The sequence below is a fragment of the Hyposmocoma kahamanoa genome, unplaced genomic scaffold, assembly GCF_003589595.1.
Source record: "Hyposmocoma kahamanoa isolate Upper Pololo Valley unplaced genomic scaffold, ASM358959v1 94, whole genome shotgun sequence".
Taxonomy (NCBI): domain Eukaryota; kingdom Metazoa; phylum Arthropoda; class Insecta; order Lepidoptera; family Cosmopterigidae; genus Hyposmocoma; species Hyposmocoma kahamanoa.
Window position 1 is genome coordinate 4,151,498 of NW_020654878.1, and position 17,865 is coordinate 4,169,362.

Sequence of the window (17,865 nt, forward strand, 5' to 3'; positions counted from 1 at the left end):
TTTTTTTATTCTATAATTTCCAGTACCCACAACAAAACGACACATACCATTGTAAAGTACACACATTTTTCTATAAATCTCGTTATATATCATTTCTGTACGCCGTGGTGAGCCATGATCTACGCATTATTTTTTTTTGTAAAGAATAGATGCGAAAGTTTTGTTTGTCATTCGTCTTCGAAAATACAAAATGTCGCTTTTTAATTCGCCTTAGGAAAAGGTCGTCACTCTTGTATCTGATTGACTCTAAATTAATACCCTTCCTTTATAATTTTACCATCCTAATTCTATTGTCTATAACAGGAAGTATATAAATGTGTCAATTTTATAACAGTCTCAAGAAATTACAGAACGTTCCGTCTCCGAAATAGCCCGAATTACGGTAGCATCAATTTAGCCAATTTAGTCAATTAGCAATTTATTTACTATATCGCACTGCTATTACAAATAGTGTTGTAACTATGTGATATGATGTGACATGACATTTTCAAGATTATATCATTGTTGATAGTAAAATGCGATTCTCTACATGTCAATAAAACCATACCGTTGCCTTTACAATATTGTAAGAAACAATTTAAAGATATTTACGTAACTCAAAATGAGACAAACTCGTTTGAGCGTTCTGGTCAAAACATACAATAAACGATTTCGTTTAGCTAAGGTACTTGACGATTCTTTAAGGGGGAACTGTATACGTTTCTACCATTTTTACAATAAGATTCCGAAACATATATTAAGATTAACATTTCCTATAAGCTTAAAACTTACATTAAAAGTATGTTCATTACAAAGCCGTATTACAAAATTGAAGAATATGTGTTAGATAACGATGGAAAGATAACATGAGTCTAGATCCCACACAATAAAATATGATTCAAAGTGTATTATTCCATTTAAGTTTATTTGAAAAGAGCAATCCCTACCCGTTCTTCTTAGGGAGGTTGGCGCAGTGAACGAAATTTTACCTATGGAATAAATGATTATTTGACTTTGATACAGTTCTTACTCAAAAATATGAAATTATTTAATCTCTTTTATTTTAAATATAAAAGTAGAAAATTGTTTAGATGTCTGTAATAAACTTCAACCTATACATAAATTTTAACGATTTTTCATAGAAAGTGAGTATTCGTTTTCCATCGATTCTGAAAAGATACAATTTTCGACTTAATACACTATCATCAACAGTGCGATATTATGTCGAATTGTGTGTTGGATAACTCCCAGCCGCTTTATAAAACAGCTGTTCGATATAACATATCTATATTAGAATGAAATGTATTCAAACTCTGATCACAATTTATTCACTAAAGTAGGGCTTTGGCATTCCCGTAGGTAGGTTTGCTTTTCATTTTTATAGGCAAAGCCTATAATTTGACCTTTGACCTTTAATGAAATGCAAACCGTTCTTTTCGAGGTAGAGGCAATTGTAAATTCACGAACGCTCACTTATATTACGGAGAGTACGGAAAACCTACAGCTTCTCTGTCCAGCTTCTTTTTTGTTATTTCCGAAGTCACCACAAAAACATGTTATGGTTAGGATAGGCGATGTCGTTCTTGCTGAACTTAACCATAAAAAGCGTGTAGAGTGGCGTCTCAGATTGGTGACAGAAGTGTTGGACGGCGTTGACGGTCACAACAGAGTTGCTCGAGTAAAGACCGCAACTGGTCAACGCCTTCGAGCTGTGCGATCTTTGTACAGCCTCGAGCTGCCCTGTGCAGATGTATCCGCGTTGATAAAAGAGAGCAATACATGCCCATCAGAAGAGTACCGTTAAAATCAAACATTCCCTTACCAGGGTCACACGTTCGGGTCGTCTGGTGAAAGTGCCAGAAAAGTTTGATGTTTAATATTATTGTTTAAGTGGATTATTAAGTAGTTAGAAATGTGTTTTTAGTTATAATTATGGCGATTGGTTTCTAGCGTCATGCTGTGGAGGATGTTACAATCTCTTAGGGATATATATATATAGATATTGATCTATGAATGTTATTAACCGACTTCAAAAAAAGTAGGAGGTTCTCAATTCGACTGTATTTTTTTTGTATGTATGGATGTTACGCGATAACTCCGGTATTTGTGAACCGATTTTCATGATTCTTTTTTGTTGGAAAGGGGGTACTTCCATAGTGGTCCCATTTCATTTTGAAGAAAATCATCCACCTCTAAGGGTCACGTATGAACATTAATTTTTATAATTAGCGCCTAAGTTTTACTTAAGGAGCAATTATTTTAATGGTTGGTTTTGCTATTCTCCGATTCAAGGCGTTTTTCTCTCAATTTACTTTGAGTAGTGAGAACCGATTTTTATTATCTTCTGTATCAAGTCCTGTATAGTGGCGAACTAGGCGATATTTCAATAAAATTTGGAAAATAGATATAATTCCACGTACTTTTGAGGTCGGTTTTTTTAGTACTCTGTACTGAGATTATTTTTAATTTTAAATATTTCGTCTTTTGTTATTGTGTCAATAAAATTTTTCATGGACGTATAAGGAAGGAAAATGCGTAATTATTTTTCTTCCTAACATTCCTTTAAGATCCTTTTACAATAGTTATTATGTGATTATTATAGTATTTTTGTTATTATCAATAGGTTATCTGACTTATGACATGATACACTACTACGTGCACCACGGCTCGCCGAAGGACGGCACGTATCTCTACGCGATGAAGCGGTACCATTCCAATCATCATTTTGTTAATTATGACAAAGGTGAGTACATAGATAAATCAGCGACTGATTCTTTAATCTGTTTGTCCACATCACTTAATTGTATTGTCTATTACTTTATAAGTATTGTGAAAACTAAGTTTTGTGGAGAGATTAATGTCTTTTTAATTTATTTTAATTATTTAAGTGGCAATGTTATATGCTTCTATAATAAGATTCCGGTTGATATTCAAAATTTGCTATTCACGACGTATAGAGCTATAGTGAAACAAAAACTTTATACTAACGATTATTATACAGCTTGTGCGTACTTTATCATCAACCCATTTATACGTCTCACTTCTAGGCACTTCTCAGGCGAGGGTTTTGGGCATCGATTATATAACCAGAAATAGAAACGAAATGTCATTTAATTTGTAATCTTTTCTGCCGAATCATTACAGTGATAACTGCGCTCAGATTGGCCAGCCCGAATTCGAAATATTTGACGGGATTTCGACTTTGAGTTGCACTTATGTCTATTTTAAATATAACTTACTTTGAACTGAATTCTGTAGATTGAATTTTCGTCACAATAGAGGTAACAGTTTACACGATCTATGACAACATTTGCAATGATGACTTGCAAATTGCTGTAGTACCTGATTAGGGTGGTCTAACCTTGGTGTTTACGAGTCTAATAAACAGATATGTGTGTAATACGAGTATGATAACGAGTTACAGTGCTTATTTTCTCAATGTCTCTCGGCAATCATCAGATTTCCGAATGCTCACGAATATGAATTTCTATGCCTATTAATTAAATCTATAATCATTTAAATTTTGAAGAACGTTACTTTATTGTTGTTTTGTTTTTATTTCAGAGTTAACTGTATAGAGCTGTAAAACTATTTTCCTATTTTAATAACAGTTACTCCATGTCAATAAACAAGTTAACAAAAATATAAAGCAAATATAGCGTGCTTCTTTTATATAAGTAAAAATGAATATTTTTCCAGTTATTAATCATTTCTGTTCAGTCCGTATCGGAACGCATTTCTTCATCTAACAAAGCTATGTTAGTATGTTCGCCATAGATGGAATAATCACTTTCCGCGCTGGTCGAACAGGTATTTTATCGTATTCTTTTAAAATATACTTTACTGTTCCGATTGACATACCACAAGCTACACAAACACGTTTTTGGACTTTTTGAAAATAACCATTGTTGTCTTTCTTGAACGTATCGGTTTCTTGTAAAAAATACAAGTACTCGCAGTAAGTCATCTGTCGTGCATGTGAATTTAGCGGCTTTCCTCTCGTTGTAAAATGAGACGCCCACCGTGCCCTGGTCTTGCCCGTAGATTAAAAGTACAACATATAACAACAACGTTAATAGCCCATTATATATATACATTTTTCACTACTGGGCACAGACAGGGTTAAAACCACGGTCCGACACATTTATTATTCAAATTTCACTTTTAGAAAATTGCTGGCCTCAAAAAAGGGAATATGAGTACCAGAGAAACAGAAGTGCCCCTTTCCAGAATACCCAGACCAGAACCAATTTTGAAATGTTCATTTCCTAAATTGGTTCTACCGGGAATCGAACCCGTGATACAGTGTAAGGGATTATTCACATTAGACCATGCCGGTGTTGCATGCGTGAACGTGCCGCAAGTTTACATTAGACCGAGGCACTACGCGCAGTACCTACGGCACCCCCCGGCACGGCAAACGGAGTAATTACGTAACCTAAAAACCAAAAAATCCTTGAACAAGGAGTAGTGGTAGTTTTTATCATTTGGTAAACTTATCAAATTAGGTTAAAAAAAAACATTTTCGCTTTCATGTCGTTCCGCGGCATTGTAAATTGATTCATAGGCTCGACTCACACTGGCGCGAGTCGAAACGTCGCGACACGTCATGTTTTTCGCTTATAGCATATTTATCTCTATTTTTCCATTATTAAGGTACAAATTTGTGTTATGCAAATATGAAAACGCGCGTGGACGCTGGATTGAAATCGAGCGGTAATTTCGGCCCAGTGAGGCGTCAGACGCCGATCATACTGTGATCCGGGCGCCAGTGTGAGTTGAGTCTTAGATCTATACGTACGAAGTATATTAACATTATAAGTTTTATTTACGATATTTTCCTTCATTGAAAATGAGTAATTATTGATCATGATTATGAGTGCTATAAGTCTTCGGAATGCTCAGACGTAAGGAAAATGCCATTCCATCACTGGTTAGCGTTTTCCCTAAGACGTTGTAGTGGGGTTTTCTTCATTACTAGGAAATTAACTTATGCCTGGCTCACACTGCCTTCATCTATGTTGATTTAAAATTATATACATTATATCTCTGTGTATTTACGTTTCAAGAACTTATAAGGAAATATGTTATTTAATTCTTAAACAGATAGTAATTTTAGTTGAAATATATGTAGATTCTCCTAAGAAGAACAAGCAAGATTATTTAAAAGTTTTTTTTATGATGTCAAGTGACGGGACGAATAAATCCTGCGCCTGGTGGCAAGCGAGACGCCTGTCCATAACAGTTGCAGTGCCACTCTGAGGTGCAGTGCCACTGCGCCCGTCACCCTGAGACCCGGAACGCAGAAATGCTCACATTTCGGCGACAGAAATAGATAAGGTGGCAGTACTTCCCTGGACGAACTCTTTCACAAGGAGCTCTACTACTAATTCAAGATCATGTTCATTATTAAATATTCATCCTATTTTTCTTTATATATTTTTTTTATTTATTTATGTTCAGGTTAATGTCAGGCTATGTTAGGTAAGGGTGCATTGATTCGACACGAATTTCGTCGCGATGAGGCCGCGCGGCCGCCGCCATTTTGCCAAAACACGCTTTATTTTGCTTTTACGTTTTAACTTAAATGAGAGCGTCACGGTCGCGGGGGCGACGCTGGCTTGTCTTTATCTATAAGGCACTGCCATCGCGCCCGTCACCCTAGAGACATAACCCAAGGAGCACACTTTATACGCCTCAAAACTATTATATCTATAAACAGTCTTAATATGGTATATATAGGTTAGATAATAGTTCTCTATAAATAGTTTTAGGAAAAAAAAGAAATTGTTTTTATAGACTTATTTCATTCATTCATTTCTTATTTCATTCGGATACGTATACAGGTTGTCATAAATAGTACGCCTGTCTAATTTACGTAATTGTCTATACATCAACCTACTCGCGTTTTGTACGGGAAAAAATTGGGTATCTCCTTTATGTATCCGTAGCCTTCAATAGCTGTGCAATAGACCCGTTTAACACGTTTGTTTTATCTTTAATTTATATTGTTTTTTTTTATGTATTTCATATCAACTAACATAACACACACCGACGAAAACTACTACTTGATAAGTACTTAGTTGTAAACATTTCGTATTTTAGTCCTACGGGACATGAACAGGCTAAGGCGCCTAAGGACAGTTACACACGGCGACGTTGAGCAGCGATACAAACGTGCGTTTGTAAGATGCGCGATTACATCGCAATAATTGCGGTTTATAGGCGGTTGTATCTTACAACTCGTAAAGGAAATTCTTATCCTAAAGTAAACACAACTTAATATCTGGCATCTTGTCTTATAATGTAATAATAATAATAGTTAGCCTATATAATATAGCCCCACTGCTGGGCACACGCCTCCTCCTACAGTATGAGAGTTTGCAATGCAAACGCATGGCACTTGCAGTCGCTTATGTTGAATCATTAAGACACCGCACAAACGTGTGTCTTGTGTTGGATACAAGCAACCGGCAACTACAAGCGAATATTCTATTTTCATATAAATTGCGATTGCATCAACCGGCAACGATGTCCGAGTACCGTAACCCGCGAGTGTGTCCGGTTGCTTGTATCCAACAGAAGACACACGTTTGTGCGGCGCCTAAAAACGTACGTCGCGATTGCATCGCCGCTTAAGTCGCGCGTGTGTGTAAAGGTAGGCGATAAACGACTGCACCGCTAGTGCATCGCGACTGAATCGCTCTAGATACGCTGCTAAAAGTCGCAGGGCCGTATTCTCGAACTCTACTCAATGCTCAAGTCAGGATTTGAGTATGGTTTAAAGCACTCGAAATCATACACAAGTGGCTAATGGCAGGGCCATTAGGGTCGTATTTCCAGTACTTGTGTTTCCAGTGCAATCCTGACTTGAGCATTGAGTAGAGTTCTAGAATACGACCCGCAGTGTGTATCCGCTCTAAGCCATACTGCCGGATTAGAATTTTTATATTTTCAATAATTTCAAGAAACTACTCAGATGTACTTCCCAGAACACCTAGGCCAAAACGAATTTAGAAAAGTCCATTTCCTAAATTGATCCTTCCGGGAATCGAACCCGTAACCTTCTCATCCAGTGCCCACGGCGCAAACCGTTGGCCATCGAGGACGTCAAAATGTCTTATTAATATTGGCTTATATTACATACTTAATAAGCGTAATTAACTGTTATATAATTCCATTAATGAAGGTCCAATTACAAAAGCGCACCTAATCACATTCTGTCAGACATCGAATGATAAATACAGACACCTCATCAAAATACAAAACAAACAGGCCACTGTTATTTTAAACTTACCAAAGTTTACAAAGTTATTTTCTATTTAAGTGCCCATTACGTAAAGTAGGTCAGTGTACAACTTAATTAACTAAGTAAGTTATAAATAACTTCCTTTTTTAATAATTGTCACGTCATGGATAAAGTTAGCCAATTAGCAATGGTAATTTTGATTTAAGGTAATGCATTACTATAGTAGCTTTTAGGGCCTGTTCACATGACAAGCTTTAAAAAACGCTAATCAGCACGGATAAACTTTCGTGTAGCTGTAATTTATTTCATCATCATCATCATCATTTTAGCCAAAAGACGTCCACTGCTAAACATAGGCCTCCCCCAAAAAATGTCACAATGACCTATCCTGCGCCGCTTGCATCCCGCGTATTCCTGCAGCCTTCACCTGATCATCAGTCCACCATGTGGGTGGTCTACCCGCACTTCGCTTTCCGATACGCGGTCGCCACTCGAGAACTCTTCGGTCTTACTTAAACTTAAGTATTGCCACTTAAGTTTTGCAATTCTTAGGGCTGTGTCGGTTGCTCTGGTTCCCTTGCGGATATCCCCATTACGGATTCGATCTGCAACGAAACTCCGAGCATGGCCCTTTCCATGGCCCTTTGAGTGACCTTGAGCCTGTGCCGTGAGTCATCACTGGCAACACACGCTGGTCGAAGACTTTGTCTTAAGACACTGTGGTATTTTGAACAATATATGGCGTAATTTTCCGAACGCTGCCTAGACGAGTCGAATCCGACGATTGACATCTATAAATTAATATTTATAATATATAAAGAAATTCTAGTAATTTATTTATTTTCGTTTATTTATTTATTCAGGATATTCCACATAGAAAACACTACACCTTCAATAAATATTGAACATAATAGCTTTAAACTAAGTGCTTCTACACTTACGGAACATCACAAGCATGTAATGATTACAATATGCCTACAATGACATATTATAAGTCAATGCATATTATTAAGAAATTAGTAAAATATTATATTGTTTTTGGACATTATGTAAACCAATAACTAAACAAACTACATCTAAAATAAATTGAATAAGTTCAAAATTAAAAAAGCTTCAAAAAATTTAAAAATAATATTTTATATATCTATAACTTCTAACTAACTAACTATCTATAACAACTGCCTCCGTGACCGAACGGTTACCATGCCGAACTGCGATGCAGAGGTCCCAGGTTCGATTCCCGGGTCGGGACAAATATTTGTATGGCCTACATTTATTTCTCTCGGGAGTTTGGGTGTAATTTGTAGTTGTCTATGTGTGTGTCCATGGCACCCGCGACACAGGGTTTCTCTAGTGCGGGGCTATGTTGAGTGTGTGCGTTATTAATTGTTATAACTTCAGAGAAATTACAACGTACAAAAAATTTATACTTAAAAAATAATACTGTAATTATTTATTCAAAATATGTAATCGCGTTTTATCGTTTCTTATTTTATTACTTTTCGGCTTAATAATATTCTATTTTTAAACGACTTCAGAAAAGGAGGAGGTTTCAATTCTTTTTAATTTTTCATTACTCCTACCTAAATTAACCAATTTCGATGATTCTTTTTTTGTTGGAAAGGGCGTACCTCGGTAGTAGTACCATTCAAATTTGAAAAACAATATAATAAAAATAAAAATAATGAATAATTAGAAGAAAATATTCCACTTCTAAGGGTGGTAAAATGGAGATGAATCTGGTTTATTGAATTTAACCCACACTCCGTTAACCGAATTCAATAGATTTTGGCACATAGATGTAATTTCAATGAAAATATAGTACAACCAAAATGGATAAGCAAACTTTAGAAAGAAAAAAAAGAAGAATTGATATTGATTTTTTTTTAATATCAAGTGACGTAGTGCACCTGATGGTAAGGTACACGCCCGTCCATAACAGTTACAGTGCCACTCAGAGCTTTAAATCGTAAAGATCTGAGGGGCACTGCCGCGCCGCCCGTCCACTTGAGGCATAAGTCGACAAGTTAAATTTTGAACCTCGTAAACGGCAAATTTTGAATACCAGCAGGAATCTAATTATGGAAGCGTATTGCCCATTAAATGAATTTGTGATTTTGTGAAAACGACTGTCAAGAACAGCCGGTTTATTTTTTATTGAAAAAATATAATCAAAATTATTTTATTATAAAAAGTTTCCATTAAGGGCGGGTAGATTTTGACAATTCTTATCGGCCATGTTATAGAAGCTGCTTTTGTCACATCTGTTGTTTATTTTTCAGTCACTCATCATGGCAAGTTGCAGCGTCGAGCAACACGTGCAAATGTTTAAAATTTATTACCAAAATGAGTGTTCTATTATGGCATCGATGTGCGCCACGCGTTGCAACCATTTGACGTTTTACGTGTTCGTTCTTCTCAGTCGACTATTCAACGTTTGGTGGCCAAATTCGAGTCGACCGGTTCAGTGGACGATCAGCTCGTTGGTCAACGAAACGCAAAATCTGTCGAAAACATCGCCGCTGTTCGTAAGAGTGTTCAGGGGAACCCAAAGCAGTTTACTACTACGCGCACATGGTTGCCACAATAGAACACCCATTTCGATGATAAATTATTGTTGTTATTTGCACGTATCGCTTGACGCTGAAGCTTGCCATGACGATTTGTCTTTAGCATCTAAAAAGTAAACAACAGATTTGACAAAAACATCCTCAACAACATGGCCGCTATGAAAAATCTACCCGCCCTAATTGGAAAACATTGTACATTTCACTTGATAATAGAAGAAAATCTTATGCAATGGCTTGTTATGGTTAATAACAGGCTCAATTTGCATTACTGCTGAAAGCAAGCGAATTTTTGTAATGATATTGTACAAAGCATAAAGAAATTTACGTCAATTGTCTAACGTACAAAGTAGATACGATACAATAGCTGCGGGAATTTCCAAAACTGTGTCAGAATTCTCCGGAAGACGTGCGACCTGTTTTTTTGGTATGTAACACAATTGACATTATGCCATGGTTCTAAAAATTCGCTTACATTCCGCTATGTAAACTAAGCCTACGAATTAACAGACATATGACGATGCGACATCTATTCATCGTCATCCCATCTTGTCATCACCCTTTTCTCCGGTTCCTGGCCACTTACTTTTTAAATTTTGAATTTTTTTGCAATTCTTTTTCTTCGCTATCTTTAATTCTTTTTCTACGCCATTCTTACTTTGCTTCGTTCCATCGTCACTCAATTCAAAATTCTCGAGGGGCGTAAACGCGCTCTTAATCATGTAACCTAACTGCTAACAAGCAACAATAATACGATTACAGACCCTTTTGGGGTAATTTCACTAAACAATTATAACAAAGTAATAAATTCTAATCTGTTGGGAGTGTTTTATATTATTGTATTTTTTTATAACTTTTTATTTAATTAAATGGACTTGCTTTTGACCACTACCTAGTTCTGGAACAAAGATAGGATCTACGATGGAACGAGCTCGCCCAGAAGATGCCTATGCAGTCGCACCGTAAAGATACTCGGGTTGTATAAGTTTGGAAACAGTCGCAGGCAGGGAATTCCATTCCTGGGCTGTGCGCATAATAAAAGATGATGAAAAGCGCCTATAGGCTTAAAAGGAATATCGACCAAGTAAGGATGATATCCCGCCGTACGTCTGGATGCTGATGGAGCTCATGGGCGCAGTCACCGTAATATATTCTGTAGAAAACCGACAAACGGACAACTTTGCGCCGATGGGCTAAACTATGAAGTTTAGTTTCGAGCTTATCGTCGCCCATAAGTCTCATGGTTTTGCGCTCAATCGAATCACGAACCTCAAGTTGATAATTCTCTGAGCCATCCCACAGGTCACTGCAGTACTCCATACCTAACTGTTTCGGTTACAGCCTGTCCTTCCTTTCTTCTTCCCTTCACCTTTTCCCTGTTATACTTCTACAATAAATTCATGTGGATCGAGCGTTACTTACTTTCATTACTCTACGCGAGACCCGCGTGACAAACATATACATACCCCTACAATTTTTTTCTTTTTAATAATTTGTAACGTGTTCTTTTTTCAGCTTACGGAATCAGCAGTAAAATATGGGACCACGTATTCAAGACTGTAGTACAAGTAAGAACACTAGGCTTTAGTTTACACTGGTGATTAGTAAACAATTTATTAAGTATAAATCACACTTATTATCCCACGAACATTCGATGTTGTAGGCACTATTTTGTAAAGAATAAACTTCGGGCTATCGGGTCTTACAATTATAAGTTTACTCTAACAGTTTCAAGGGGCCGGAATGCTTGTGGTTCTTATGACCAGAACGGCTTGGACATTTCCGACGTTGACCACCAGTTGACAGCTTTTAAGCAGCACATAAGACTCGCAAATTACAATAATCTTATATATTCTTAGTTAATTTGTATGTACCAAAAGCAGTGACAGCCAAACGCATAGAGCTACATGCTATGGTGCAGCCCAAATTACATAAGTCAAACGCATAATGTTGTTCAAGTCATGTGTCTACAATTGCCAAATCAGGTGGCGCAGGTCAATTCACACGATCATGTGGTGCGTATCAAATGTCATGATTGAAAACGCCAAATCACATGGTGCGTATCAATTTTTATGATCAAAACATGTCAAATTTCAAAACGGGGGTCAAAATACAAGATAAAAACTGCCAAACCACATTGTGCAAATGAAGTCTCATGATCTAAAATGCGAAATCATATGGTGCGTATCAAATGTCATGATCGAAAACGCCAAATCACATGGCGCGTATCAAATCTTATGATCAAAACATGCCAAATTCCATAGCGCAGGTCAAATCTCTTGATCAAGAATCCCAAATTAACTGGCGGGGGTCAAATCTCATGACCAGAAATGCCAATTTTCCCGCTTTTTATTATGTTAAAGTTTGTGATATTATATTTCTTTATTTCTAAGTAACAGGCAAGGGCCTACCAAAGTTGATCGTTTGTTAATAATTTATAACATAAAAAAATAGTCGTATTATAAGAATAAAAAATTGCCGTGTATCATACAGGGTCTAGAGCATGTTAAGCTTGATAACTATAATTTAAATTCGACTTTATACCCCTTGCATTAAGAACGGTTCGAAGTCCAAAATATCGACCTTAATGTGCTCTCACTGTAATGAAATAAGTGTCAGATAATCATACAAATTGGCTGGTCTCATAACTATATACTATGAGTATCGTATAAACGAAATAAATTTATTCTTATTTGTCTATAAAGATAAATTGAAAATATGTTTAATATTTTCAATTTATCTTTATAAATAATTTTGAAACATTTTCATGTGTTTACGAGATAATGTTATTTATACTGGATTATTATTTTTAATATTTCAGGTAGGGAGTTATCACTCTAATTAACGCGGAATAGAGCCGGTCAGAAAAAATCCATTCGATAAGAGCGAAAGAGACGTGCGTTTCGCATCGAGATCTGAGTCATAAAGGTTCCCAAATTTTTGCTTCCGAGGCCCCTAGGACCTAGGACTCTTCAGCGCCCAGTGGGGAGCGGTAGGGACTACTTTAGGAACCTATGGTTTGAGCGGTAGGGACTATTTTAGGAACCTATGGTTTGAATGGAAGCGGGTCTCAAACCGTGTTAATAATTGTGGTGAATGAAAAATTAAACTGGAAATGTTTCAAAATTTTTTAAAAGACACAGTCTAAGTGTACCTACTGGCGTATGGATTCCAATCTTTATATTTAGAATTATTGATAGATGTAATCGGAATGATCTAAAAACTTGTGAATCTTTTCGTTTTCTTGAAATATCATTTAATACGAGTACAGAATGGCTTGTAGGGTACTGAGAAACTGCTTTTGTAGCATCTGAACCCGGGATCGGTTTACAGTTGCAACGGAACCCGAATGAGCCAACCCGGGATCGGTTTACAGTTGCAACGGAACCCGAATGAGCCCAAATGCGAGTATTATGTGATCCCGAGACTGGTTTGCTTGTCAAAAGTAATTAAATTTCGTATCTGGGTTCAGTTGCACCTCGAGAGATGACATTAAATTTCTGTCGTCTGAACCCGACTTAATTTTCCATAGATATTGGTACATTTTGTTGTCTTAAGGCAGTGAGCATAACTAAACGCTTATTTATTTTTGAAAAAATCAGTTCTATTCAAATGAATCTATTATTTCGGATCTAAATTGCGTATTGATAGTTTTTTTTTTCAAACAATCCACCTTCAGACTAGGCCTATTATAAAGAATATTAGGCCTAGCACGAGTTATCTTAAAAGTTACATTTGTGAGGCAAAATTTATATTTTAAATAAAAAATTCTAAAGTAAACGATATATATTTATATATACGCCTAAATCATAGAAAACAAAAACGAACTTTCTAGAAAAGTTTTATAAAATAATTGGTTGATTACATTTTGTTTGCGCCATCTTTGAGTTCGTTATCGTCTAATTTGGGTGCAAAATGAAAATTCTTACATATTACGTCAGATCGTCAAAATTTACGAAAAATGTAAGAAATGTAACCATATGGCAACACTTATTCACAATGCGCGAGATAATGATATATATGGTCACGCAGCTAACTATGAGATAATGGATATTAGATACTTTAATTTCCAACATGTTGTAATCACGAGATCTATGAACTCAGTATCAATTCACAAATATGGATCTCATTTTACAGAACTTTCTGTGACTTCACAATGGTGTCTATTTGTTTCGAGAAAACGAAACGACCTGCTTCCTATTAGATCAATGTAACAACGTTCACGTGAAGGTACAAAGTTTTATGAACATCACACATGAAAATATAGACTACGGTATTGGGGTAGAATTATCTCATTTTTCGGTCAGGCTGTGGATTTAATCATTATTGCATACTCTATCTCCAATTTGCCTTATTAAGAGTTCGTATGTATAGGAAGAGCATGGCAAGCTTGATGCTTGAGATTTGAATTCAACTCACACAAATGCCTCTCACAATAAGCACGGTCCAAAAACCAAAGAGTGAAGCCTGGTATGCTCTTGACTTGCAGTGGTTGTAACAGTTATATTGAATAGTGTTTGTGTTATTTATTTATTTACGTTTGTTTCGATTTTATTATAAGGGGAATGATATTCAATAAGAATTTTTTTGATTTTTTTTTTTATTAAATCAAATAATTTAACACTAAGCTACACGCCTGTCCAATTGCAATGTGCAATTGCAATTTGCAAGTGAAATTCCAAGTGCAATTGTTAATTGCAGTACCACTTAAATCACAAAGATCTGAGGGGCATTGCCACTGCACCCGTCATCCTCAGACGTAAGTTGACAAGTCTCCAGTGCCTGTAATTTCACCAGCACCCTTGTTATGCTTATGAAATCATTTAAGTCGATCGTTAAAAAAATCCTGTAAATATGTACGCACCTTAAGAGTTACTACCTCACTCGAATTAAATTTTTTCCCGTATTTATACGTTTCATTTTGCTTGGGTCACGACAGGAATACTGGCTTTACTTCAAAATTTATTTTTTTACAAACGAAACTGAAGCCATTTCAAAAATATATATCGTGTACTATACGTGTTCTATTTAGTTCAGTTGGTATACTTAAAAGAAATAATTGGTATATGAAATAGTTATTTTTGATACAAGTGCGGAAAGTTAGTCATTATTCACGAGTCTCGAGGCTTCTTGGCCCGAGCCAGAGGCGAGGGTCAAGACGCGAGAAAAGTGAAAATGACAAATCCGCACGTGTATCAAACGACGTTTTTTAATACATTTGCGAAAAAACTACATTCAAAGTAAAATAAAACAGTAATTAAAAAAGTTAGTGAAAAAGGCGGGAAACGATGAAAAAAATTAGTACTTTTTTTGGCCGACTTTTTTCAATATGGCAACTGTTGCCAGTATTCAGCCACATTAAAATTACTATTTTATATTACTTTATTTTCTACATAATCGCTACTAAGGAGCATTTACTTCATAGGTGTAAAAATGCGGTATCTCCATAGATATAGTATAGTAATGACGAATGACTTACGTCACAGAGCACATACATATGAAATAAATATACAATCTATTTAGTTCTATGTTTAAGACTTAAAACAACAGTAAATTAAAAAAAAAACTGGAAAAGTAAAAAGCACTAGTGCGAGAAATCCAACTTTCCGCACGATTTTGTAGTGCGAAAAATACCACGTTTTGAGCAACTGTATTAAAAAGTATTTATTGAATACAGCGGTTTTCTTGTAAAATTTCGAGGTAAATTTGTTATTTTTTGTATAGCGAAAATTTTTAGGAATCTTGTTTTCACACCGCTTACTAATCAGTGCATATCTTCAATTAAACTATATATTTTCTCCAAAGTAATTGATTTAACACTTTCACTGATATACGGAATGAACCAAAGCCATTTGAGGTTGTATCGACAGAGATATTATGTTATGCGTAGAGGAAGGTTTTTGTTTTTTTTATTCAAAGTCGGATTTTTATACATTACATACTAATGAATGAAAATGATAGATATGATACTATAGATTGCACACTGACGCTATTGTTATTATAATGTAGGCAAGTTCAAGGAATTTTAATTGAAATTGCCACCAATTTGGATTCCAATTACTTTATCAGCGAAGACGACGGATTCAATTGTTCGATTGTTATAAACTTGCTGTCTTATTTATGTTACAATTTATTCAAGCATTCATGTCTGTGATTAAACGCGACTTGTGTACATTCTGGAAATAATGTTTAGCTTTATACTGCCTGTAATTACAATACGGACATGGTATGGATAAGATAATTTGAGGCGCATTGTGACATGTCGATGACGACGGATAAGAGCGTTTTTATCGGGTACGTTTCTGTAAATCACATTTGTGAATGTTAATTGCAGTACTAGTTACATAGAAGGAAAGAAGAAAGACAATCGTATCCTAGGTTTTTTTTTCTATCTCAGTGAACGTACGAGACTGAGGACGTTTATAGCAAAAGCCAACTTATAGTATGAACCATAATTAGATTTTTATTTTTTATTTTTTTTTATTATCTTCGGGTTAAGAATAGTAAAGTAATTGTGTTTATAATTGCATTTCAGAAAATACACAAATATAGTGAAACTAATTATAGTTTTATTAGTACCATAATGACAGTTAAAAAATAAAGTATAGTCCAAACAAGTGAATATACACACGCGTGGAATGTGTGATATTGTGTATTGTAGGATGTGTTTGTGTCGGGTGTGTATTCGTAAGGTGTATGTATGTAATGGTATGCAATGAGATATATCTATTTAACATAAACTAAAGATGTTACTTGCGAAGTATGAATGTGTTACAAATAAATAAGCGATAGACATTACATAGTAACGTTATAAATATAAGTACTTGTACGTAATATAAGAAAATACTTGAATATAAAAATATACATACCAATCTGTCAATGGTAACTCTGACCTTGTATTACATTTACATTCCCTAGTTTTTAACCCTAAAAAGATAAAAAAAGATAGATAGATTATACCCAAAAATGTAATCAAAGAAAATTTATTGTGAAAGTGTGAATGAGGCGTTTTAAACTAAGTTAAACCGTCAATTTTTAACGCAATTTGAAAAGAAGAATATGTTCTCATTTCCTACAAATGTAATTATCTATTACAAAAGATTAACAATAAACAAAAACTGTAAAAACAACACAGTAATTTAACAAACGCGCTACGGAAACAAAAAAAACATTCGAGTCCAAGAAACGAAGCCAGAATGACATCTGTGACACGACAAATGGCGGCACAAAAAATATTTTTTAATACCGATTATGTTACCGGTGTCGTAAAATTATTTACGATCTTAAACAGTCATTTATTATAATTATTATATTAATCTAAATTAAGTAAAAATATATGTTGCAAAATGTGAATCTTTCTTTTTTACTAGATTACACCATGAAATGAGTTGTGAACGTTTATTATCGTCAAAAATAGGAAACTACCATTTAAAATATATTTTTTTGCTGGGTTATCCCCTTTGCTTACATTTTGGCACCTAATTATGATTCGTACTATAGTAGTAAGCTAATCAAGTTTTTTTTATTATATCAAATGACGGTATGAATAAGTCGTGCGCCTGGTGGCAAGCGACACGCCTGTTCATAGTTAGCAGTAGATGTGGTACCGCTTATAGCTTTATATCGCAGAGATTTACCACCCTGTCACCCTGAGACATAAGTTGACAAGTTCCATCAAAACCGAAACGCAGTTCATATTACACTTGGCAGCAGAAATATGTAAGATGCAGGCAACTTTTCACAAGGAGCTCTACTGCTACGAAAAAATAGCAAATAAAAGGTGGCAGCGAATAAATAATTTTAAATCTGCAAATTAAAAATCAACGAGTTCAAGAACGACATATGGCCCTATATTTATCTAGATCTATCTATTTACCCAAACAACCGATTTGGCACAAACGGTATTTATTTTAGGTTACATATGATCAGTTTTGAAAGATAGATTAATTGACAGAAACTACTATAATCTTTTTTTTTCTAATTCGAAACGCGCAATCGCGATACCATGTTCGTATAAGTAGCAACTTTCACGGTAACCTCATGGCACAGAAGTCATTTAATTTTGTCTAT

General features: G+C 35.3%; 1 protein-coding gene across 1 annotated transcript in view; it reads left to right on the top strand.

Annotated features, from left to right (window-relative positions):
• The window catches only part of LOC113237965 (dihydroceramide fatty acyl 2-hydroxylase FAH2), a 53,769-nt gene extending 42,327 nt beyond the window's left edge, over positions 1–11,442 (top strand). Inside the window, exons 4-6 of the mRNA XM_026474682.1 lie at positions 1,648–1,729; positions 2,603–2,722; positions 11,311–11,442. Coding sequence (XP_026330467.1) covers positions 1,648–1,729; positions 2,603–2,722; positions 11,311–11,396 — 288 coding nt within the window. The 3' untranslated portion in view covers positions 11,397–11,442. The remainder of the gene's footprint in view (positions 1–1,647; positions 1,730–2,602; positions 2,723–11,310) is intronic.
• Positions 11,443–17,865: the final 6,423 nt, after the last annotated feature.